Source organism: Takifugu flavidus, chromosome 15, assembly GCF_003711565.1.
Source record: "Takifugu flavidus isolate HTHZ2018 chromosome 15, ASM371156v2, whole genome shotgun sequence".
Taxonomy (NCBI): Eukaryota; Metazoa; Chordata; class Actinopteri; order Tetraodontiformes; family Tetraodontidae; genus Takifugu; species Takifugu flavidus.
The window spans coordinates 587,386-612,670 of record NC_079534.1 but is presented as its reverse complement, the minus strand read 5'-3'; the positions used below and the strand labels follow the sequence as shown (position 1 = coordinate 612,670).

Sequence of the window (25,285 nt, the reverse complement as noted above, 5' to 3'; positions counted from 1 at the left end):
CGGGCTGGGTGGCACGGAGATAATTAAAATTGCGTGAGATGCCTGCTCCCGTATCCAGGCGACCGGGGTGATTATTTGTCCGCCTCTGCTCCCACAGGAATGTTTATGTCGTCGTGGTTCCGCTGAGAAGAGCCCGCGGGGTCCTCAGACACGAAAAGAGCCCAGATGAGATGGACCTGGAGGAGGTGAGCCTCGCCGCTCGCACCTGCTGTCTGTGCCCAGAAGCAATAAACCTCATAAATACAGTCACGTAGCTAAAAACAACCCTCCCGGTGGTCATAATTCCACATTAGTCAGAGGTGCCTGATCAGAACACCTCGGCGTCTCTCTGTTACTCAGCTGTTGAAAGACATCAGTCAGAAGCAGAGAGACTCTCGCCAGCAGAAGCAGGTGGACCTGCGTCGGGCGTACATCACCGCCCGCTTCACACCTGCCACCCTGCCAGCGTTCTTCACCCTGGGGGACCAGCTGGACTACGGAGGCTTCGAGAACCGAGCTTTGGACCCGGGGCAGGAGTACATGTTCTTCATCCTGGCGGAGCTCAACTCCACCACCGGGGTACAACAGCCACACATCTCTCCTGTCACTCCCCACCCCACACACACACACACACACACACACACACACACACACACACCTGAGTTCCCCTCCTGCAGGCTGTCACTTTAGATTAAAGTCAGAGCAGCTCTGCGTCGAAAACAATAAAATAAATGTCAGTCAAGCTGCTGTAAGCAAAAGACAATTATCCTCGTGCACTTTAATGGAGACTGAGTGTACCTACTCTGGCAGGAAATGAGATATTATACGCACCTTTGACTCGAAACATGCTTGATATACGTATTTGATTATTAAAAGATGATTTATTAGGTATCCAGACGTGTCGTAGCTTTTCAGTGAACAGTATCCAAGATGTTGGCTGAAGGGATTCCGTCACGTCCCCACACAGAAAATGTACGTGGCCAGCCCCTACACGGACCCGGTGATCGCCCCTGACTCTGACCCTCAGCCCCTGGACGCCGGGGACGGTCTGATCTGGGTGGTAGGGCCGGTCCTGGCCGTGGTCTTCATCATCTGCATCGTCATCGCCATCCTCCTTTACAAAAAGTGAGTGAGACGTCCTGTAAAGGCAGAGAAGAGTCAATGCGTAGATGTGTTCTGGCGAGGGGTCCTGGCGGCAGGGCGGCTCGTTTGGGTCAGACCCGACGACAGCGTAAGAAGGTTAGCGATTGCGAGCGCGTGACTCCCTGATGAGCTCTGGATAGCATCTGAGCCGCGGCGAGGACAGGAATTAGCTATTTTGGGCTTTGGCTCCAACCGCCGCACTAATATCGTAAGATCCATTTGCTGCTGAGCGTTGTCTTAGTGGGTCTGTTGACAATCAGAGGAACGTTCCCCAGCCCTGCTCCTCATAATTGGATTATCCTTCTGTCTGTCACGCTGCGCAGCGCTCCCCATGTTTGTTTAATCTCCAGTTATCCCCCCACAAATGCTCAACTCTCAGTTTGGTCTTTGTGACATCATGATGATGTTATTTCTTGCGTAGTTTTTCCTGCTTCTCCCCCCCCCCTCTGTATCCATCTACAGGTATCGCCACCTTCATAGCAGTATGCTGACCTCCGACCCCGCTGACCCACTCAACTCCTATACCAGCAGTTTATAATAATTAATGTGCTTCCCCTGCTATTCTCTTCTCTACCTGTCCTTCCCCCCTTTTACTCTCTCTCTACCCACCCCCCCCATCAGCAGGAGGGTCCCCCTATATGAGCCTGGTCCTGCTCAAGGTTTCTTCCTGTTAAAGGGGAGTTTTTCCTTGCCACTGATTCTTGTTTGGGGTCAGACCCTGGGATTCTGGAAACCACCTAGAGGCAGTTTTGATTGTAACAGACGCTATATAAATAAAGATTGATTGATTCATCATATTTGTTCCGAGCCCTGTCCAACCCCCCCCCGCCGAGCCCTGAAAGGGCCAAATCCTGCCGCAGGCCCCCAATATGTGCTGCAAGCCATCAAGCTTTTGAATACTAATGCAAAGCTATCGATTCCCCTCTTTTAACAATCTGTCCATTTCCTCCCTTTTCTTCCTCTAATTATTCCTGCCGTGTTTCACTGGGAGCAGCAAGCCTGACAGGTAAGATTAAACCAATGTCAAGCTCTTTGCTCATTTATTCCACAGCAATTACACAACGCTGGGTGCCGCGCACAGCTTGTACAAATCCGTAAAACACCATATCTGCTAAATAGAGCACTGTTGTGGTAATGATGCTGTGTCATGCCTGAGTCGGATCTCAGCGCTTATTATCGGGCCCCTAACGCTCTTCTTATGTGCTGGCCTTTGAGCAGCAAGCGTAAGGATTCCGAACCCGGGACCAAGAGCCTTTTGAGCAACGCCGAAATGATGGCACATCACCCGACGGACCCGGTGGAGATGCGTCGCATCAACTTCCAGACTCCCGGTATGAAGCTCTCGCCCACGCAGGCGCCCAAACACGTCCCTCCGATTACTCATTATTTGCTAATGAAATATTCATGCGGTTAATTATATCCGGGGTGAGATTATGCAGAAGAGATCCCAGCAGCACACCCCCGCACGGCAGCCAGCGCCTACCTGGCAGCTCCCGCTCAAAATGGCCGCCGCTCAGGTGGCAGCGAGCGCTCGGCGAGGCCTGAGTCACTGCAGCGTGACAGAATCCGCCCACGTTCCATGGATAGTGCATTAGATTGGGTGGTACCGGCAGCGGTTGGGCGCCTCTCTTCCGTCAGCGTTTGTCCTAAAGTCACACTGTGAAGTAACGACACAGATCCCGACGCCGTCCCCCCGCCGAGCGAGATCTAACAACACAGCTGCTCCGGCGGTGGCACAAGACTAACGGGGCGCCGCTTTCATATCTCCCATTAAATTAGGAAAAACACACAGCATGGATTATTTTAATTAGCGCCGCCGTTTGCAGGCGCTTCGTTACTTTCTGTGAGCCGGCGAAGAAAAGCAGAGAGCCCACAAACCCGGCGCGGCTCTCCCTCCGCCGTGCGCAACCTTGAAGCTCCCGGCTCGCCCCGCTTCTCCTCCAGAGATTTTTCTGCCTCCGAGTCGCTCGGCAAAGATGAAAATTGTTTCCAAGCGAATGCGGCAGAGGCTATCTGAGGTCAGGGTTCGGTCGTGACAGCAGCGTTTTGTCGTGGTGCTGCATTGCCGAGCGGGAAAAAAGGAGAATATAACTGCTCAGGGCTTTTCAAAGGGGCAGCAAAATATTGAATTTAACACTCTTTTGCGCGTTGAAAGTCATTGGAAATGAAAAAAAAAAAAAGTTGCATTGTGAGGGCGAGTGGGAGTGTGCGTGTGTGTAAATAAAAAAAAACCACTTTATTTACTAAATAGGGTTACTGATGATGTGTGATTACTGTCATCTCCATGTTTTCCACTCCTAACTGGGAATTACATGGAGATAAGTGCGGTCGGTCACATGACTGATATCTTGCTGTGACTTTTGCCCGGCACTCACGCAGGAATGATGAGCCATCCTCCCATCCCCATCAACGAACTGGCCGAGCACATCGAGCTGCTGAAAGCTAATGACAACCTGCGGCTCTCCCAGGAATATGAGGTAAAAGACGTACAGCGGGACCTCTACTTACGAACGTCTCTACATGCGAAATTTTCAGGTTACGAAACGTCTTAATGGGAAAATATTTCCTCTTGTTACGAAAGAAATTTCAGGATACAAAAGGCAAAAATACGCGGAGTTTAGCGAACGCAAACATGCTTGTAGCTGCTCTGCCACTGGCTATCGCCTAGCATCTTCCTGTAATCCCATTGGCTAGGAGGGACGTCGCTATGTACAAGTTTGTGTGTATCACAGCGTCTTCTTCGTCGTCTTCGGGATTTATTGTGGGCGTTCGTATGTTTGTCCATTAGATGGCGGTGTTACCAGAAGTCTTAACGTTCGTTGCTAGTAATGACGGCTAATGTAAGATTAGCCTGTAATAAAGTTCATTTTGTTCCCAGAGAAGCCTTGCACTGAATTCCTACATTTATTGTGCCGTAATCTAATTGTAACATGTATTTGTTACATGTTTGGATGCATTTTTATGATTTATAAAAAAATTATGTCTGAATTTCTGGGGGCTTGGAACGGATTAGGGCATTTACATGGAAGCCATTACATGGTTACGTAATTTTCAGGTCACGAAACAACTTCCGGAACCAATTCATTTCATAAGTAGAGGTCCCACTGTATAATTATTCCATATGAGCGTCTATGTCATGATTAGACGGCGCACCGGCGAAGCCTCTTATTTAACATTTGCACCTCAGAGCACAGACAATATGGTCATGATTTATTCAACGCCGCTATTTATTTCAGTAACAAGTCTACATTACAGAGCGCACGCTCTCCATTATCCACTAAACATGTCTCCTCGCATCTGCATGTGTTTGCTGTTTTCTTTCCAGTCCATTGACCCCAGTCAGCAGTTCACCTGGGAGCATTCAAACCTGGAAGTCAACAAGCCCAAAAACCGCTACGCTAACGTCATAGCGTACGACCACACCAGGGTCATTCTTGCCCCGATAGACGGTAAGGGGGGGGGGGGTGTTTAGAGATACTGCCGTGGGTGATGGGAACTCTGGGGGCGTAGCTGCTGCCTGATGGATGAAACCTGAAATGTTACTAAAGCCGTGCGCGGTGGCGGGAAGCCGACAGCGTGGGTGCGCTGGAGTGCGGCGAGCATTGTCTCAGGACAAAAAGAGGCAGCGCACGCTCCATCCAACGCTCATCGGTTTACTGTGACACGCGCTCGTTTGTTTGCGTTCCTGCACCAGTAACCTGGCTGCCATCTGCTGGAAGCAGCAGCTGTGACAAACGGCCTCGCTCAATAGCCCGTTTGATGTTGTACACGGAGGGAATCTGTCGTGACGCTTATGCAGATCGCCGTTTAAGCGGGAGCTCCGCTGTCTCGTCCCGCAGGCATCCTGGGGAACGACTACATCAACGCCAACTACATCGACGGCTACAGGAAGCAGAACGCGTACATCGCCACCCAGGGACCCCTGGCAGAGACCTTTGGGGACTTCTGGAGGATGGTGTGGGAGCAGCGGACGGCGTCCGTCGTCATGATGACGCGGCTGGAAGAGAAGTCCCGGGTGGGACAGTATAACAGCCTCATAAAGATTTGGGCGCGAGAAATGATTGACATCAGCCATTCATTGGTTTTACTCTCACCTCGGCAGATAAAATGTGACCAGTACTGGCCGAATCGTGGCACGGAGACTTACGGAATGGTCCAGGTGACCCTGCTGGACACAATGGAGCTGGCCACCTTCTGTGTGCGCACCTTCTCCCTGCACAAAGTAAATCCTTTTGCTGTTCTCCGCCTGCTTTCTCCCTCTGACCCACGGTTCTGTTGACGCACGCGCATTTTTCTCCTGGACGCAACGTTCTCGGTCACAATGTGCGTGTGGACAGGCAGAGTGGAGATTTGTCTGAGCCGCATGATTTGTTCAAACTGGGACAGCCTCCCCGTGTCAGGCGCTGAGATTCGATCGCCGCTGTGAGCGAGGCGCTTTCTCATAGCATGAGGCTAATCTAAGTCCGCCAGACTAGCGTGTCTCTGTGGCCTACTTACAAACACAAAAAACTGGGCCAGCTGTAACTTCCAATTGTAGCATGGCTTCTCCAAAATTTTGTTGATGTGTTGTGATGTGTCAAGTTAAGGGATCTGTCACAAAGAAGAGAGTAATTCATATAAAATATTCAACGCCGCAAACGAACAATGCTTCGCTCTTTATGAAGAGAGGCTGCGGCGACACGTTTGAGTGGCGCTAATTAGGATAGGAGCGATGATTTATGTAGATGTAGCTCGGAAAGAGTGCTCAGGCGACACTGCGAACGCGCCAGCTCTGCTTAACCGATATGTAGGTTGTGCGTCATGACGTCAAATCAAAGCGCCGTGTAACAGCCCGTCGTCCTGTCACATCAGAGCGGCAGCAGCGAGCGGAGAGAGGTGCGCCAGTTCCAGTTTACAGCCTGGCCGGACCACGGCGTGCCAGAGTATCCCACCCCTTTCCTCAACTTCCTCCGCAGGGTCAAAGCCTGCAACCCCCCGGATGCTGGACCCATCTCCGTTCACTGCAGGTACCGCCAACATGCTCCAAGGGAAGCTTTGAAACTGGGAAATAAGCATATTTGTGGTCCTGTGAGGAAAAGCTGATAACGGTTTTATTTGTTGGCTTCGAAAATGAGGAGCCTGCATGAGGACGGTTATCTTAAGACAAAGGCTGGACACCAAAGGCCAAATGTAATCAATAAATGTGACAGCATCTCCAAGTAATTGCAGACATATCTTATTCGTTTGCAAAGCCACTGTAGGAACGAAATGTGTTGTATATGCTAACGTCCCGGGAGCCTCTTTTATAACTCTACACCTTAAATTTAACACGTGTAGAAGAAAATAATGTCATTTTTTGTGCTTATAGACAGACAGTCTCACATAGATAATAAACATATTGGCTCATAAAAGACTGGGAAAATGTGATAAATGTTTGCATTTTTGTTGCTAGTTATATGAATTTACAAATATGGTGCACAATTACGATGTTAATTAGTTTGGATTATAAATTTGAGTGCGCTAAGCTAAGCTAATGGTGTGAAAATTCCTAAATCCTCTGTATCAACCGCCTCTTCCTGTTAGTGCTGGTGTCGGTCGCACCGGCTGCTTTATCGTCATCGACGCCATGCTGGAGCGCATTCGACACGAGCGCACCGTGGACATCTACGGTCACGTCACCCTGATGCGCTCGCAGAGGAACTACATGGTGCAGACGGAGGACCAGTACAGCTTCATCCACGAGGCGCTGCTGGAGGCTGTGGCGTGCGGGAACACCGAGGTGCCCGCCCGGAGTCTGTACTCGTACATGCAGAAGCTGTCCAAGGTGGAGAGCGGGGAGCACGTCACCGGCATGGAGTTGGAGTTCAAGGTACAGAGGGGGGAGGGGGAGGGAATGCACCCAAATGGAGGTAATGGTAATACAATGATGCTGTTTTCCATGAATCCAGCGGCTGGCGAACACCAAAGCCCACACGTCCCGCTTCGTGACGGCCAACCTGCCCTGCAACAAGTTCAAGAACCGACTGGTCAACATAATGCCCTACGAAACCACCCGCGTCTGCCTCCAGCCAATCAGAGGCCTGGAGGGCTCCGACTACATCAACGCCAGCTACATCGACGGCTACAGGTACGCTTCCGCCGCGACAACGCTAACACGACCCGACCCGCCGGGCCTCTTGTGATGCCTGGACGGCTGAGTGGTTGGGATGGGTTTGCTCCACGGAGCTCTCACCTGTCACGTCCTGTCAGATCCGTCTTTACTGTAGTCACGTTCTGCTTCGATGTCACCGCACGCCGCCGCCTTCAACCTCCTCCCTCCCCCGCCATTAGAGAGGAGGGACACCAAACCTCTTGCGACGGCTCGGATATATTTAGCTTCCCTGTTCAAACGTGTTTTGACCGCTCCGCGTCTTGTCCCAAGGCTGACTCCCTTTTCCTGCCCAATGCCTGACAGTGAGAGGTGACTTCATATTGTGTGTGTTGGCGTGCAGGCAGCAGAGGGGTTACATCGCCACCCAGGGCCCGCTGGCGGAGACTACAGAGGACTTCTGGAGGATGCTGTGGGAGCACAACTCCACCATCGTGGTCATGCTGACTAAGCTGAGAGAGATGGGACGGGTAGGCACAAACGCACCGCGGGCGGCGATTGATGAGGAGCCGCTCGAGTCATCGCGCCATGTCGTTCTTTTCCTTTTCACCGTTCTCAGGAGAAGTGCCACCAGTACTGGCCCGCGGAACGTTCTGCCAGGTATCAGTACTTTGTGGTGGACCCCATGGCGGAGTACAACATGCCTCAGTACATCCTGAGGGAGTTTAAAGTTACCGATGCCAGGGTGAGTTCAGAGGGTGTGTGTGTGTGTGTGTGTGTGTGTGTGTGGTGTGTGTGTGTGTGTGTGTGTGTACCGCTTCAGCATCTCAATGCAGTGGTGGTCGTATCAGCCCAAGGTGTGTGTTGGTTAGCATGTGTTTTGTGGAGTGTATTAGCTAACCCCTATTTACTAATTTAACCATCCTGTCTCCAAATAACATTGAGCGCACACGTGTGTGTTATGTGTGTGCGTAACCTGCGTGTCTGCTCCCAGACGTGCGCGCCAGGTAACAATATTTCAAGCCTGTCCCGACGCCACGCCGACAGATGCACTATTGATCTCCATTAGGAGGGAGACCGAAAGGCTGTGCAGAGAAGCAGAGATGTAATTGCCTGCCGAGCGGCTGACAATAACAGACACGCTGACGTTACAGCTCCAAGCCGCGCACGGCCACTGATCCAGGATCAGATGGCAGCAATCATTAGAGAGGAAGAGGAGGATATTGCCTTGGCAGTCGATACCGCGAGAAGGCCGTCTTTTAATAGTCTTTTCACGATGAGCACCTCGTCCGTCTTTGCGCGTCCTTCCTTCCATCTGCAGGACGGGCAGTCGCGAACGGTGCGGCAGTTCCAGTTCACCGACTGGCCGGAGCAGGGCGTGCCCAAATCTGGGGAGGGCTTCATCGATTTCATCGGACAAGTACACAAAACCAAGGAGCAGTTTGGCCAGGATGGGCCGATCGCCGTTCACTGCAGGTGAGTTGCAGGAGGACGGTAAATTTGCACGGTCAACGCAGCAGACGAGGGGGGTCTGATGGCGCCCTTTCCCTGTGCGGCTGTAGCGCCGGCGTGGGGCGGACAGGTGTCTTCATCACCCTGAGTATCGTCCTGGAGAGGATGCGCTACGAAGGAGCGGTGGACATCTTCCAGACTGTCAAAATGCTGCGCACGCAGAGACCGGCCATGGTGCAGACTGAGGTAACCACACAGTGGAATCGGCCTGTTCTTTGTTTGGTGTCACGTCCTTGTCAGAATCCGGCTGTAAACGCCGTCACGGGTTGCGTCCGGTGGCTTTTGCTTTTGTTTAAATTTTAAACTGCCGTATATGTATCAGGAAGCACAATCGCTTGCTGGCAGTCATGAGGTCTCACCTGTTTCTATGGCAGCGCACATGATCGCCCTCCAGCGGGAAATGTGTAGTTCTGACAACCGTTTCCTTTAGTTTGGGCGCGTTGACTGGGCCTGCCAACAGGGGGCGCTCGAATCATCAATAAAATCGCCCGCGAATGCTATTTTAACAACACCGTTGTTGGATTTCTCCCTCTCAGGACGAGTACCAGTTCTGCTACCAGGCCGCTCTGGAATACCTGGGTAGCTTCGACCACTATGCAACGTAAGGGAAGCGACAACAACCCACCCGTCCGTCTGTCATCTGCAAGGTCCACAATCAAACTAACAAGCGAAACAGCGAGAGAGGGAGACAACCTGAGACGCCGGTTTTGTTCCCGCCTTCGGGGGTTTGAGGCTCGGAGATGGAATTTCACTCCAACACGGACAAAACAAAAAAAAACAACAAAAAAAATCAGTATCTGATGGCACCCATGCTCATCGGGAGGCTGGCTGAGGAGCTGCTGGTGTGGAGACTGTCCATGTGTAATCCATATACTTACCTCAGTGTTCCAGTGTGAAGGACATATAATACATGTGTGTTGTGGTCAGCTATCTCCAATATGAACCAGTGAAACAGCTTATGAACAGGATTTATGATACTATATGTGTATAAAATAATAGAAAAGAAGAAAAAAAAAAGACACAACGAGCCTGGATATTTGCTGCAGCCTTAGTGGGCTTTCTATCCTCAACTTTGTATCTATCGGTTTGTTGTACAAGGTGCGAAGGTGAAGATTTCTGTGTCCGTGCGTCCGCCCCAAAGTCGCGACCGCAAGGTAGCTCGTGTAAATGAGGTGACCCGATGGACCCAATGTGCAGTGCCAAGAGAACCCGCGCCTGCCAGGACACACGGCACCAAGAGACACCTGCGCGGTTCAGCTAACACCCCCGCCGCCACCCGCGCCACCTCAATTCGCCTCCTCCCTGAGAAATAGCCGACCTCAAAACAGTCATTAGGCCCCATTGTGTCCTAACTGGGCTGAGGTCTGCCGCTCTTCTTCTGCTTGCTAGTTGCCGTGGTCTTTGTTCATCCTCCAGCTCATCTCCTCTTCATGTCAGCCCCATTGTGTCACTTCAGCAGTGGCTTATTGAAAGAGATGCTAATGAAAAAAACGAGCGTCGAGGCCTTTTTTTCTTTCTTTCTTTCTCCTTTTCAGAAGCGCTTCTCAACCCATTTCTGCAGACATTTTTGCTGTTTTTACTCCAAGTCTTTGCCTTATGCAGACGGATTTCTTGTGTTGTCAACATGCTGCTTAGCACTCATGCATTGTCTGCCATTCGAAGGTGGTGTCTGAATCCTCTCCTTTCCCGAAGACGTCCTGAGTCACTATTATATTTTACTATAGAAAGCTGATGAAATATATTGAGATAAGACCCCAACACCTTCTGCACAAGCAGGAAATTGATCATCTTCTCATCCGACTGTCCACATGAGCTCCATTGAACTGGGACTGTACAGAACCTTCCCACCATTGTAACACAGCCACACGTCTTTAATATCGATATATCTATCTTTTCTTGACATAATCAGATTTGGTCCCCACGCAGTGATTAAAGAGCACAGCGGCATTGGAGCAAAATCCCAATTTTTGTACATACAGTCTAACATTGGAGTCCTATACAGTACAGTTACATGTGTCCGAGCACAAGATATAACGTGGGATTGGATGTGATGTAGTTCTAATCGTCGCAAAAGAAGCCTTATTGTTATCGCTCACGTTGTCTGTTTGTTTCATATGATTTTTTTTAAAAGATATTTATTCTATTTTGTTACATTTTACGTTTGTTTTTCATGTATTTTTTTAATATATATGCGGCAAATATAACCAATGAGATGTTGTTTACCTGTTTCTTTGACGAGCCGATGTTGAATATTGTGTGTGTTTTTTGTTTGTTTGGCTTTTTTTTTACATTTATGCGTCAGTTTTTTGTGCTTTTTTAAATTTCATTTGCTACATTGTAATAAGGTATGCCCTCTGTGTAGGGTGCTATTTGATACTAATTACTGATGTCTAGTTAGCGACGTGCGTTCGAGGCAGACCTGTTTACGTTTACAGCGAGGCCCCTCCCACCTCACCGTGAGACGTTCAAGGCCATCGGCGAAGAGTGCGTCCGTTGTCAGATAAGCAAATGGTAGCAAGTGTATTTTTGTCAAAAGAATGGGTGAAGAGTCGCCCGGCTGCGCACACGTAAAACATGTTTAAAGCTGAATTTATTCTATGAATTGTGTGATCCAGACGTCTTTACGGTGCGTGACATATATGACATATGTTATTCTCTGGATTTTTAACGATTATCATGTAGAGAAATATCAAAGATACAGGATGTATAATCAGAAATGTGTCGAGGGGCCTGATCTGACAGCGCCATTATTCCCCTACCACCCCCCCACGCCCCCACGTGTACCTGTTTTTTCCTTTTAAACCATGGATGTAGATATTGTATCTTCACTTTGTATTAAAGCAAGGATGATTGGATATACAGCACAATGGCTGCTTCCTTTTGTATTTTTTAAACACCTCTGGCAACTAATTTGAGGGTTCACTTTGACAAATTGTTGGAAAAATAAAATAATTTTTCAAAACTATTAAAACACAGGAAAGACAGAAATCAGGGAAATAAAATCCAGTGTATTTAAGATGACATATCTAAGCCCCTTTCGTTGTGTGGTTTGGGGCATGTTTTAAACATTAAATAATCAATGATAAATTGAATTTTTGGCCGTATTTTGACTTGAAAATGTTAAATTTACTGTCGACCTGGTTAGAAAGAAAGCATGCGCAAATGCACAAACACACCACAAACACACACCATCCACGTGCAACGCTGCTTTCTGCCTTTTGTCCACTAGGTGGCGCAAAGGTTGCAACAGCAGCTTTCCAGATTACAGCACCTGACATCACTACTTAACCTTCATTGTCTTTTGACTTTGACACTTTGCATCAGTTACACTTATGACCAATAAGGAATGGTTAAAAAATAGCTTTAGGAGTACTTCCAAGGTCAGTTTTTGGTCAGTTTTGTTCCCATTTCTTTTCTCTGCTTTGATCTTTGGGCTTTAGTTGAATAGCTTTGCTGCATTTGTGCTGTAATTCATGTACGAGAACAAAACATTTGCATATTTTCATTCAGGAATAAAAAAGAAGGTTGTGTCCCTGATCCTGAAATAAAGGAAAATGAGCTCTTAACAATGTTTGAGACAGGCTTGGAAATTGATTGTGAAACGTAAATTGAGTGCAAAAGGAAGGGGTGAAATGGAAATTTAAGAAGGGTGTGGTGGAGACTGGGAGAGCAGATGAGTCCGTTTGGTTCCTCGTTTATTTACAAGGAAACAAAGACGCCCTGAGGTTCAAAGAACCATTCAACTTCTTGCGCCAGCTGGAACACATGCTGCGAAGGCACCAAACTCCTGCGGTGCATGCGGCACACACATGCTGTGAAGACGTCCTGTGTCCTGTGCATGCAGCACACATGCTGTGAAGACGTCCTGTGTCCTGTGCATGCAGCACACATGCTGTGAAGACGTCCTGTGTCCTGTGCATGCGGCACACATGCTGTGAAGACGTCCTGGATCCTGTGCATGCGGCACACACATGCTGTGAAGACGTCCTGTGTCCTGTGCATGCAGCACACATGCTGTGAAGACGTCCTGTGTCCTGTGCATGCGGCACACACATGCTGTGAAGACGTCCTGTGTCCTGTGCATGCAGCACACATGCTGTGAAGACGTCCTGTGTCCCGTGCATGCGGCACACATGCTGTGAAGACGTCCTGTGTCCCGTGCATGCGGCACACACATGCTGTGAAGATGTCCTGTGTCCTGTGCATGCAGCACACATGCTGTGAAGACGTCCTGTGTCCTGTGCATGCAGCACACATGCTGTGAAGACGTCCTGTGTCCTGTGCATGCAGCACACATGCTGTGAAGACGTCCTGTGTCCTGTGCATGCAGCACACATGCTGTGAAGACGTCCTGTGTCCTGTGCATGCGGCACACATATGCTGTGAAGACGTCCTGTGTCCTGTGCATGCGGCACACACATGCTGTGAAGACGTCCTGTGTCCTGTGCATGCGGCACACACATGCTGTGAAGACGTCCTGTGTCCTGTGCATGCGGCACACACATGCTGTGAGACGTCCTGTGTCCTGTGCATGCGGCACACACCTGCTGTGAAGACGTCCTGTGTCCTGTGCATGCGGCACACACATGCTGTGAAGACGTCCTGTGTCCTGTGCATGCGGCACACACATGCTGTGAAGACGTCCTGTGTCCTGTGCATGCGGCACACACATGCTGTGAAGACGTCCTGTGTCCTGTGCATGCGGCACACACATGCTGTGAAGACGTCCTGTGTCCTGTGCATGCGGCACACACATGCTGTGAAGACGTCCTGTGTCCTGTGCATGCAGCACACACATGCTGTGAAGACGTCCTGTGTCCGTGCATGCGGCACACATGCTGTGAAGGCGTCCTGTGTCCTGTGCATGCAGCACACATGCTGTGAAGGCGTCCTGTGTCCTGTGCATGCGGCACACACATGCTGTGAAGACGTCCTGTGTCCTGTGCATGCAGCACACATGCTGTGAAGACGTCCTGTGTGCGCGCCTTCGGCTATATAAGATCAGAACTGTGTACGTTTAATAGAGATCTCTCCGCATGCTTCCGTGTGTGTATCCTGACCGACTGACTGGAATAAAACCATCTCCTACGCAGTAACTTAGATTCATTGTTTACTTCTCAAAACATTGCATAAGTGGATGTAATGCATGGGCTCATACAGGTTGTTGCTAAGTTACAAAGATCTTATATACTGATCTTCTTATGTTGCTATTTTTCCCGGAGGATACATGCGTCCCTTATGAGTCCCAGAAATATGGTTTTAAAATAGGAAAGGAACAGGCTGTAAATATACAAGCACTAGTCTATATTTGGTATATTTCTAATAGACCTTTAGAACAGTGCAACACATTTACGACTATGTCGGGAAGTGGCTGTTTTTGTCGCCACAGTGTCGACATCATGTCAGCTTTCACATGGCTACTCAGTGATACTCATCTTCTACACCTTCAGATAAGAACGGTGGTATGGCCTGATGGCGAGAACACTGGTTATATCATCATGGAATAATAATAATAATAATAATAATAAAGACCTGGGTCATTGCTGAGGAGAAACACTTTGTAAGTTCTCTGATATCAAGTGTGTTGCTATCACAACACTAAAAAAGATGGGAAACAAAAGAAGCATCGTATGAATATCTTTTATAACCACGGCGGGGCTCATTTTACTGGAACAGGGCATAACACACACCTCTCTTAATGTTTACACAATATTCAATTTGAAAACTGTGAAACAAATTCCACAAATGAGACAAATTCATTACTTTTTTTTTTTAGCTCAAGCATATCTTCCTTGACATTGGTGACTTGTGTAACATATTTGTGTCAGTCATTTTGTCCTCTGATGTGTATCTAATGGTCACATTCTTGTGTGTGTGTGTGTTATTGTTCTCGTTCTTGATGTATACTGAGGACCAACTTAGACATTCCACCTGCAAAGTGAGGACCTCTGAGGAAAACTGAAAACTTGGATTGGTCCTCACAACGTTCAAAGACCTTTTGAGGGTTAATACTGAGGGTTGATACTATTGCTGTAAGGGTTGGACTGGTTTTATGTCAGTGGAAGTCCTCACAAAGATACAAATGTGTGTGTGTGTGTGTGTGTGAGAGAGAGAGAGAGATATATATTGAGGACTATAATATGTATTTGACGAGCAAAGTGAGGACAGAATTATGGGAGAAATCCAGTCCAGAATCTGTTTAAGGGTTAAGACTTTTAAGGTGATAAAGGTGGGTTTGAAAGGTCAGGTCAAGCGTTGATTGTGATGCCAGGGTTAGATATGTCTTATGTATTCTGTGTGCAGATGTGTGTTAGTACCACCCACACAGAATGAGGCCATGAGGAATCTCATTGGCTCAATATTTCTTGTTGATTGAGTTCAAAGTGAAAAAAACACCACACCACTGAACACCACTAATGGCAGCTGATTGGTCGACAACAAAAGCAGGCTGACACACCCAAAGTGTCAGGCTGGTTAAATGTGAATACTTCAGGTGTTTCACTACATTCAAGTAAGTGTGCGAAAGTGTTCCTGTATGGGTGTTATAACCTGGTGTTCCATCATGAGTCTCAAAGGAAGGAAGTTCTCGCTGGACAATTCTGTGTGAGTACGCTTATTTTACTATTGCTCTCTAATTAAGGGTCATGGGGGGGTGTTATCTGTTATTATTGACTATTACTCAGTTGATGTGAGTCGGTGGTGTTGATGTTGTTGACGGGCTGAGAAGTTCCTGGTGTTACAAGGACAGAAAGGAATTTGATTTATTAAGATTTAAGAGCAGCACATTCAACTGCTGCTGATAGTTTGGGGGAGAACTTTCTTGCCTTTGGCACGTGCTCTGTGATGGACCTTAAACCAACTCAGACATGCAGCTGCTGCTCTCTGGACAGACTCACGGACTCCTCCCTGGGGGGCAGAAGAGGCAGCGGTAGGACCGGTGGCAATAAGTCCCGGAACAGTATGGACGAGAGTCAGATGGAGATCCACAGCTTGAACTCCAGCATGTCCCTCAGGTGAAGCGCAGAAGGATTGTGGGGTTCCAAACCGATGTGACCGACATGTAAAACTTGACCCTTTGACCCGTTTGTCCTCCAGCAAGGAGATTATCGCCGAAGACAGCCTAGAGCACTCTGAAGGACTCCTAAAAAAGAACGTGAGTCCTCCTCAGTTTTCCCCCGTCATAAAGATGCTATAAATAGCCTTAAATCATCATTTATTCTGTTTATTTCACGTTTGCCCAACAGAGCCTCCAAAAAAATAACAAAACCTTCCACAAACTCTTTCCGGAGGTCCCCGAGGACGAGACGGTGACTCACGGTGAGCCGATCTCAGCCGGGCAGCCCAGATCCCACCTTCCTTCCCTGCGTTTAACGTCCCCTGTGGTTGTCTGCAGCCTGCAGCTGTTCCCTGAACAGGGAGGTGTTGTACCACGGAAGGCTCTTCGTCTCGGAGAATTATCTGTGTTTTCACTCGTCGGTGCTGCTGAAGGACACGAAGGTAACGGACGCGTCTTCCAGCTTCACGGACGACGTCCAGATCAGAAACCTGTCTCTGCACCCCTCCCACAGGTGGTGATTCCCATGTCCAGCGTCAGGCAGGTGAAGAAACACTACTTATCCATGGTGTCAGTTCAGACCGCTGATGGAGAGAAGGTCAGAATCAGCACACACACACACACGTCCTCACATTTCATATCTTTTTGGGGAACTTTTCCCAGACATTATCCAGAGCCCGAACCTAAATCCAAATTCTAAACTCAACCTTAAAACCATCTCTTATCCCTCACGCGGTCTTTTAAAGTGGTCCAGCAAAATGCTTGCTAGTCGAGTGAGGATTGTGGGGCTCAGTGTGTATTAAATGTGAGGACACACACGCACCTGGTGAAGCTCTTTTTTTCTTTCAGTTCTTTTCAGTGTTGATTGTGCCGGTCTTTGCCTCACAGATGGTAAAGTCTTCAGGGGCGTATTTATTAATCGGGGATCTGTGAAAGGAGTAACTGGGGACGCGCTCATTAAATATTAAAGCCTCCTGAAGCAGATGTCCTCACACATCACTGCTTTCTGTTTAACTTCTTTTTTCTCCTTTCAGTACACTTTTGTGTCGCTGAGGCAGCGCGAGTTCACCTTTGAGCTCATCCAAACTCGCTGCTTGAACATGCAGGTGGGGAATACATCAGTGACCCCCCCCCCATCCCCCGACCCAGAGAACATCAAGGTTCTAACTCGTGTCTCCGTGTTTGTATCAGGGGGAGAGCACCAACAGCAGCCCTCACGTGTCCTCGGCGGAGAACGAGCCCGATCAGATGGTAGGTCCTCCGCCGCGCGTCCATAAATCACGCCGGTTGAGCTGACGGCGCTCAGAACCCGGCCTGTGCTTCCGTGCGTGCAGGCCTCCGGGTGCTCCAGCTTGGAGGACAGCTTTGACCACGACGTGAGCCGGCAGAGCAGCGTTCATCTGGAGGAGGACTTTCCCCGCGCGTCGGAAGAGGGGGAGAAAACCGGTGGGTTCTCGTTTTTGCTGCCTGTTTCCCAGTGCGCCGACTGACTGTTTGTGGCTTTTCAGGGCCGCCCAGGCAGAGCTCCGACGCCCAGAGCAGCCTCACGGACGCCGACGGCGGTAACAGATCGCACCCACTCCCTCACACACTGCTCTATATGTCCCACCTGATTGTTATTACTCCTTCCTCTTATTCAGCTCCATCATGGATTTGGGGGCTGATTGGGCGGCTTTCACCGTTCCCCCTTGACCTCCAGGATACCAGCCTGTTCTTCTACTTCAACATGCTGCTGTGAGTATTAGCAACCCTCACATCGCTTCTGTGCTCAGTGTTTATAATTTTCATGGCTTCTCGAAGTGAAAACTTCCCTAGAGCGCCATTTGCTTTAAAGCGTAACTCCCGCAGGCACTTTTTAGTTTGTTGACTTCCTGGAGTGGCTGCAAACCTTCAGCACAAAATGGCCAAGTTGGGGCTGATCTGGCTGCTTCTGTCGTGGCTGCACCGTGTTTCCTGCTGATCAACCTGTGGGATCCACTTTGTTTGCCAATGAGGAATGTGTCAGATGATGAGCACGCAAACGGATGCACATCACTGTGTGTTGGACACGTGTGGTCACGTGGAAATCATGAAGCCGAAGCCGATTCGCGCAGCCTCCGGGATGACTGCTGTGTGTTTCCAGGGTCGCGCTGCTTCTGCTGGTGTCCGGCTTCATCGGCCTGCGGATCATGGCGCTGCAGGAGCAGCTGGAATCACTGGGAGCTCTGGCCGAGCTGCATCTGCACCACAAAGAGTGAGTGGAAAACGCACAAGCGCTGGCGATGACGCGGACAGGAAGAAACCTGTGCGTAAAGCTGCCGGGAACCCGCAACGTGAAATACAGCTCAAACCGGTTGGGTCGCCTCGTTTAAAAGAAAACCATCACGCAGATTAGACGAGATGTGAACAAAGTAGTCGTGCAGGTTAACCGCCGATGGAAGATAAGTGATGGCATTCCTGCGGAAACACTCCCGCGGCGGATGAACTCACAAAACTGTGTTGAAACAAAGTAAATTTCTCAGAGATGCCACAAAATGCAGCGTAGCAGTCGTGCTGACGTCATGCATGTGTTCAGGTCATTCATTCTGCCAACCTGTTTCTTTTCCTTACCCCCCCCCCCCCCCCTCCTTTTCATAGGTACCAGGAAACATAACACAGGGCAAATCTGTCAACTGCTCATCATCTTTCGACACTCCTTTTCTACATTCTCTTTGATCCACTTGGTGCTCACCTTTCCGCAAAAAAAAAAAATCTTTAGGAATTTAAGAGATCTCATCAACCAATGACTTGTCGGGAAAAGGCCGTGCGTGGTGAGCGACACGACGACCGGCTGTGCTGGCAGTTTATCGGTTCATGCGCGCTCGCTGCGATGACAGGTCTGAACTCATCCAAGCCAGTGAACAGCCGAGCTCAGCTGCTGCCTTTAGCAACGTTTTTATTAATAATTGGTTAGAAAATAAATCAGACTGGGTGAGGTGATGGAATCTGATTTTACTTTGTCACGAGTAATAACTATAATCGACCAGCAGAGGGCAGTAACACCCACTAAACCACGAGGTGGAGTTTTCACTAATGTCTTCTTCTATGGACCAATTTGTTTCTGTACAATTGAGAGGCTCTTTATGTAATCTGCTGCTTTGTTATGCTAAAAAAACAAAAAAGTATAAGAATGTTGACTTTATAGCATCTTCACACGTTCAAAATATTGTCAACTATTAAAAAAATGTAATCGATTTTGTATTTTTGTACATAAGTGATCTTTTTTATTTTGTCGTCAATAAAAAGGTCAAGATTCAGTCCCATGAATTAAATTCATTACATCATAGTCTCAAAAAAAAGCAACATAAAATTACAAATCATATTACAAAGAATAGAATAGGTAAGTACAGTAACCATATAAACAGCCCGCTAATGTTGTCTATCCCCCACAGCCCACCTACCCACCGCTGACCCGGTCAAACTCTAGCACAAAAACTCATTACAATACGTCAGTTAGTATCAGCAATTTAAAAGAATAAAACAAACTAATGAACATCCCGTTTGCTTAAAAAGCGCTTCAATGTTCCGATGCCATGAGTTCAGCTTGACCCTCACATAGAATAGATAATAGAGATAAAGTTCAACCCCATCACTTGCTTGGTAAAACACAATTGACATGCATACAGTTTTCACTGCTCGGTCCCCCGGCCCACCCCCGCCTCCCACCCACCCCGTCGATAAACATTCAGGGCCAGAGGATACAATATACCGTAGTGGTGCATCGATAAATCAGCGAGTTTCTTCTCGAATCGCGTGAATGAAAGGTGGATCCAGTGGTTTCCCTGATAACGTGACTTTCCCAGGAGGACCTGAGGCCGACTTCTACGTCCGGAGAGTTCTTTCCGATTCTTCGCGCGGCTCAGACATCCCTGGTTCAAGATGGTAAAAGATTCCCATCGTTTAAATACCAGACACACACACACACGAAGCACAGATAGACAATGTAAAGGTTCCCTGTTGGAAGGGGCGACCGGGAGCCAGTGGCCTTCTGTCCACAGCTCCCAACTGGGCTCCAAAAATGGAGCGATCGGATCAGTGTTGGTACGACGACGTACATGTTCCCTTATAAAAACCCACCCTCGCGACTCTGATGGGTCTGAGCAGACACCCTGTGTAGACCTGAGAGGTGGTGCTGGAGCAGCCAAACGCCGACTTCCTGTTCTAGTTCCAGGTCTACACACAGGAGGTATTACTACTTATTCAAAGGTGTTGTTAGTATCCTTAATGCTGGCCTGTAGAAGACGAGTCAATAACAATGAAGACACACTCAAACGCACATTTTAAAACCCTTATTACACTTTGGATGCTTTGTACAATAGTGCTGAACTTAAGACCTGCTCTTGTCATGCTCGATCTGATATATATAAACGTGTAAATATACTGTCGAGTACAGTACGTGTATGAAACGCCGATGCCCGTGTATGTTGTGTGCGTGTGGTGGAACCTGCACCACACCGACAGTTTTGAGGCTCAGATATGGCGCGTCAGACGGGAAGCGTGCTGCCAACCATATGAGAGCTCCAGTACATTTCTGGGGCCACGAGGAACGGGCGTCCCGGTTCTGTAGCGCCGACACAGGTTTCTATGACAACCCATGGCCCTGCACTACTTCAAATGGTTTAATTACATTACAAGACGAAAACGTAAAAACAAATGTGCTCGGTTTAAATGAGGGGACGTGACTAAGCCCTGGTGACAAGTGCAACAGGAAAACACTCACGTGAGATGTTAACTAATCCATATTACACTAATCTCAGATGAGGTCAAAATCTACCAGATTAAAACCAACATTTATTGTTATTTTACCGACCCGAGCAGCTGCTCTCGCTGCTAAAAAATGATCGCTAGACAGTAAAAACTGAGTTTTCTCGCTAAAATAGATGAGACAAATGCTACAGATCCATCCACACCCTTGTCGGCCAGCCTCCCCCAGCTGCTAAAAGATACACCTGCGGCAAACTCCTCCATTTTTTTGAGTGTAAGGATCTCAGGAGAGCTCATCAAACATGGTAAGTTTTCCCTACAAAACCTGGTTAATTCTCAGACTTAATGAAGCGAAGCTGTACCTTAAACGTCGCGCGTGGCTAATTCTGTTTAGGGGAAATCCCTCCGCTGACAACCCTCCCCCTCTGTAGCCGTTCGAATTAAGGCTGAAGGAATTTCCACATGAACAGAGATATTCTCAGTGCGGCCCGATGTGATTTCATACTCCATTACTGGCTGTACGAGGAAAGGATGAGCTGGGAACCAGTAACAGAAATCAAAACACTCCTGCAACAGTGCGTAAAAGAATAAACAGACAATATTCCAGACTAGTCCCCGTGAATCCACCGGTTCTGTCTGACACAAGAAGAATGACCCCCCCACCCAAACCGCACAGGTAATATAGGTTAGTGTTAGCGGGACGCCAACGTTGGAAATGCCCCGGCAGTCACATGTTTGTCTAATAATACGTAAACTTGGAAGGGGAAGGGGGGGGGGCGCGTTTGTCCATTAGTGATACGACTGGCCGAGCTGTGGAGGTATTCTTCATACGCACGCGCCCACAGAAACAGTAACATCAATATTGATAAGCCTCTTAACATGCAGCTCTCCAAGTCATCAGGATGTCCTTCAGTTCCTTTATCAGTGGCTCGCTCACGCTCACGCGCACACACACACACACACACACACACACACACACACACACACACACACACACACACACACACACACACACACGCACGGTATTTGTGCGCCACTCACCAGACATTCGCCAACATGTCACACTAAAAAGATGTGTGTGCCTTTTTGGACCGAGCACCTCTTAAATCATGTGACTGACTTCAGAGCAGATTTTCTGTAGTTGCTGATGTATAAAAAGATGTATCTTCAGATTGTGATCCTTGTGTCTACAGTCCCGCGATGCGCCGGGCCGCAAGTGCACGCGGCTCCGCGCGTATTAAAAACCCATCTCGATTGAAAACATAGCGTTTGCTGGACCATTGTTGTAGTGTACACATTCTCACACACACACAAAAACCCATGTCAAGTGGTCATTCGCGCTGGTCATGCCCACACACCCTCGCTCGGTCTTCCATACATACACGCGCGAGCGGCGGCGTTCGCGGGGAGGCTGCGGTTGGGTTCTCAGGCGTGCTGCGTGGCCAGGTCCTGGTTGATGAAGCGCCGTAGCCTCTCCAGGTACTGACTGTAAAGCTCGATGTCATTGTGGCCGGCGCCTTCCACCCAGAGGGGCTCCACGGCTTTGGGGCAGCGCTCGAACAGGGCGAGGCCGTGAGAGAAGTCGATGACCTCGTCTTCTGTACCGTGAATGATGAGCACTGGAGACGGGATTTTTGACACCTTCTCTATGCTGAAAGAGAATGCGGAAAGAGGCTCAGATTTGAGGATATTTAGCTTTTAAAACACTGCTCTGTGAAGGCAGCCGTACTTGGGAAAGGCGTCAAAGCAGTAGGTTTTCTTGGTGTCGGGGAAGGCCACCCTCATGCCAGAGGTGAGGGGGGAGTGGAGGACCACAGCAGCGCACTCAAACCGCGATGCCAGATCCACTGTGGGCACTGTGCCGATACTCTGCCCGTACAGGATGATGTTCTCAGGGCTGATGCCGTACCTGCAACGACAAGTCCCTTTAAAACTGGCTTTGCTGTGAGTTTCAGGTACGCCAAACACACGTTGGGCCGGTCCAATTCCGTCGAAAAGGGGGACAGACGGTTCGTTTCTGCTTACCGGGAGCGCAGGGCGTGCCAGGCTGCATCGATATCGGCGTAAAGGTTCTTCTCAGAAGGCTTGCCAGTGCTTACGCCGTAGCCTGAGTAATCGTAGGAGAAGATGTTGCAGTTGATGCGGGTACCTAAGCCGATGTAGAAGCTGCTCATCTGGCCCAGGTCGACTGCATTACCGTGGGAAAACAAGACCGTGAACCTGGAAGACGAAGAGGAGACAAGATACAAGTGAGGAAGCAGCCGAGAGCTAAGTGGGAACACTACTGATGCGAGAGGCTTCGAGTTAAAATGATTTGGTTTAGGAACTTAGAACACTATGATACCAACAATACCTAAAGCTTTGCTTGCCCTCAGGTGCTTTTGGATATCAGCCATTGAAAGCATTAGCAGAGCTCGTTAAGCCCAAAGCTATTAAGTGTTTCCACCGCAGATGTTAACCCAAATTAACAGGATTCTTCCGGAAGCTTTGGTGGTTCCACTTCCACTTTATTCCAGTCCTGTCCTTGGGAAGCTATTGACATTTTCCTAAAACATCTCTCTCCCCCTGAATACACACTTGCTTTCTTATGTCAGTGTGTGTGTGCAGTTGTTTCTCATGAAAATGAGACGAGCGTTGCTTGACAAAAGCCAGCGGGCAGTAATAACGGAAATTTAAAACAAGATATGAGACCCGACGACGGGCATCAGGTAAACCGGATCAATCGGTAATGTTTAACGTTGACACATCGGATCCTGAGCAGAAACGATCTGCTCCATTAGACGTGCAAGCAAAACAAAGGTGTGCAGGATGGACGTCTGGGGGAAAGGGTTTGCCTCACCTGGCGTTTGGTGCGCAGCGAATGTACATGCAGCAGACTCGGTTTCCTCTGTTCGACCGGGTCAGGAACACATCCATCATATCCAGTTCTCTCTGTGAGTACTGGAACTCTGCTCTTTCTGTGAGGTGAAGCTTCCATCTCGCCTCGTTCCCAGTGCTGCTGCTGCCTCCGCCGCCGCCACTTCCTCCTCCACCACCACCGCCGCCGCCACCACCTCCCCCTCCCCCTCCACCTCCACCTGCGCCTCCTCCTGCTCCGCCACCGCTCCCCCCTGCTCTGTCGGTTCCACCGCTGGTGCTGAGCCTCGAGCGCAGTCCCGGGGCTCCGAGAGAAGGCACAGCAGCCCCAGAACTGGATCCAGAAGTGGTTCCAGCTCCAGAACCCGAATCTGGGTCAGGGAGGAGGGCATAGGTGGGCTCTGGAGGGAGGAAAGCTAGTTTGGCTGCAATGCGGCTGGGGCATGGGGGACAGCAGAAGAGGCAGCATAGCTCTCGTATCGACAGGCCATTCATTTTCTGCAACATGAGAAGCAAAGGTTGAGAGAAACTTTATTTCACAGCAGTGTCTGCGGAATAACCCCACCTCCAAATAACAACACCCATCCCTGACATTACGCTCAAGACCCTAGGACCAATCCTCTTATAGGTCACCACTTTAAAGGGGATTTCATAAAGTAAAACCGCCATGGCAAATGCATCAATCTGCTCCATACAAACCGATTCTACAGCGGTAACATACCTGGATTCAGAATTCCCTGGGTTGTGAAACGAACTGGCACTGTGTGGTGCCGAGGTTTCCTGGATTAGTCACTTAGCCAGCTGGAAAATCAAATTAAAAGGAAGTTTTTAAGAGATTGGGAAAATGAACATGGCAACATAAACACCATATGGCCACAGGCCACGTGACGAAGCTGTGAGATCATATTAGATCACCCAATAATAAATGAGGAGTCCACATGCTACTGAGAAGCTTTCGAAAATATATTGGTTAAATCACACACAGAAAGGGATCAAATGATACCTATTGCAATATATTATACAAATGATTAAATAAAAACCAGGGATATATGCGCCCAAAGCATCAATTGTCATCCTTCCACTGCACTCACAGAAGAATATTAATGAAAACTTTAACCAAACTGACCCATTCACTATATTACGCTGGGATTAGTGTACTTTTGGTGTGCGATAACGGACACTGGTCATTGATTACTACACCCTAACGCCGCAAAGATACGACCGACCAGTTAATATGCTAATTGTAGCTACATGGATAACAACGATGATAACCTCTAAGAGTAGCCCGAGATATGGGATTTCCACAATATTCTGACAGCGCCTGGGTAAAGCGGGGAACGCATATCAAGCGACACAATAATATCATAATATGACACAAAACAATGAGTACAAAATGCTATAAAGCCGTCAAATCATTATCAATTATCGCTAGCAAGCAGCTAGCGGCGGGGGGCTAGCACGGTAGTCGCAAAGATAGCTAGCTACTTACCGATAGGTTAGCAGGCAGGCTGGTGTGCCCGCAATATTTACACAGAAGCAGCACACGACTCCGAAATCCCTGCTTGTATCTTGACATGGATGGTTTCCCCCAGGTGTACTCAGGGGCTAGCTAGTGCAAATTCATGGCAATTTGACTTTTTCTACCTCTGTCCATCCATGCTACTGACCGACTAAACCCGGAAGTGACGTCACGGGCGCTTCCATTTCAAAACTTTATTATAACGTGTCTTAATATAATTTATTACATCTTCGCCACACATATATTCAGAACCCTGTAAACAAGCCACGTTTTCAGAGCATAAATGAGTAAAAAATAAATAAATAAAACATTAGGGTATACTGAATTATTAAGACGTAATTGGCATTGAACAATAATTGTGTATAAGGGTCTCACGCCCTATTGTTCAAATATTAAGGTCACATTTTATTAACTATTGTATTGTTGAATATCT

General features: G+C 48.6%; 3 protein-coding genes across 17 annotated transcripts in view; 2 read left to right on the top strand and 1 right to left on the bottom strand.

The window, feature by feature from the left end:
* Nucleotides 1-11,568, top strand: part of LOC130539087 (receptor-type tyrosine-protein phosphatase S-like) — a 47,963-nt gene extending 36,395 nt beyond the window's left edge. For 6 of the 14 annotated variants that reach the window (XM_057057184.1, XM_057057187.1, XM_057057185.1 and 3 more), the window contains 16 exons: nucleotides 98-185; nucleotides 340-558; nucleotides 947-1,104; nucleotides 2,117-2,128; nucleotides 2,341-2,453; nucleotides 3,502-3,599; nucleotides 4,448-4,571; nucleotides 4,962-5,344; nucleotides 5,974-6,128; nucleotides 6,685-6,970; nucleotides 7,050-7,228; nucleotides 7,593-7,719; nucleotides 7,809-7,934; nucleotides 8,511-8,665; nucleotides 8,752-8,887; nucleotides 9,238-11,568. In XM_057057184.1, the coding sequence (XP_056913164.1) occupies nucleotides 98-185; nucleotides 340-558; nucleotides 947-1,104; nucleotides 2,117-2,128; nucleotides 2,341-2,453; nucleotides 3,502-3,599; nucleotides 4,448-4,571; nucleotides 4,962-5,344; nucleotides 5,974-6,128; nucleotides 6,685-6,970; nucleotides 7,050-7,228; nucleotides 7,593-7,719; nucleotides 7,809-7,934; nucleotides 8,511-8,665; nucleotides 8,752-8,887; nucleotides 9,238-9,306 (2,428 nt within the window). In that variant the 3' untranslated portion in view covers nucleotides 9,307-11,568. The remainder of the gene's footprint in view (nucleotides 1-97; nucleotides 186-339; nucleotides 559-946; nucleotides 1,105-2,116; nucleotides 2,129-2,340; nucleotides 2,454-3,501; nucleotides 3,600-4,447; nucleotides 4,572-4,961; nucleotides 5,345-5,973; nucleotides 6,129-6,684; nucleotides 6,971-7,049; nucleotides 7,229-7,592; nucleotides 7,720-7,808; nucleotides 7,935-8,510; nucleotides 8,666-8,751; nucleotides 8,888-9,237) is intronic. The other 8 variants (XM_057057195.1, XM_057057189.1, XM_057057196.1 and 5 more) reach the window with 2 other exon arrangements.
* Nucleotides 11,569-15,142: 3,574 nt separating this feature from the next.
* On the top strand, nucleotides 15,143-19,031 carry LOC130538776 (GRAM domain-containing protein 2A-like). Of its 2 annotated transcripts, none has more exons than XM_057056689.1 (13): nucleotides 15,143-15,304; nucleotides 15,592-15,714; nucleotides 15,797-15,854; nucleotides 15,946-16,018; nucleotides 16,095-16,198; nucleotides 16,270-16,353; nucleotides 16,790-16,861; nucleotides 16,947-17,006; nucleotides 17,090-17,201; nucleotides 17,264-17,317; nucleotides 17,396-17,489; nucleotides 17,878-17,988; nucleotides 18,372-19,031. In XM_057056689.1, the coding sequence occupies exons 1-13, from the start codon at nucleotides 15,237-15,239 to the stop codon at nucleotides 18,385-18,387; spliced, it is 1,029 nt and encodes a 342-aa protein (XP_056912669.1). In that variant the 5' UTR covers nucleotides 15,143-15,236; the 3' UTR covers nucleotides 18,388-19,031. The 2 variants fall into 2 exon arrangements, with proteins under 2 accessions (XP_056912669.1, XP_056912668.1); XM_057056688.1 differs by having other exon boundaries at nucleotides 15,191-15,304; nucleotides 15,574-15,714.
* abhd17aa (abhydrolase domain containing 17A, depalmitoylase a) lies at nucleotides 18,968-25,031 on the bottom strand. The gene is made up of 6 exons (XM_057056687.1): nucleotides 24,823-25,031; nucleotides 24,055-24,134; nucleotides 23,317-23,831; nucleotides 22,503-22,697; nucleotides 22,207-22,386; nucleotides 18,968-22,128 (listed from the first exon to the last, which is right to left on the bottom strand). Exons 3-6 carry the CDS (start codon nucleotides 23,826-23,828, stop codon nucleotides 21,903-21,905), a joined length of 1,113 nt encoding a protein of 370 aa, XP_056912667.1. The 5' UTR covers nucleotides 23,829-23,831; nucleotides 24,055-24,134; nucleotides 24,823-25,031; the 3' UTR covers nucleotides 18,968-21,902.
* Nucleotides 25,032-25,285: the final 254 nt, after the last annotated feature.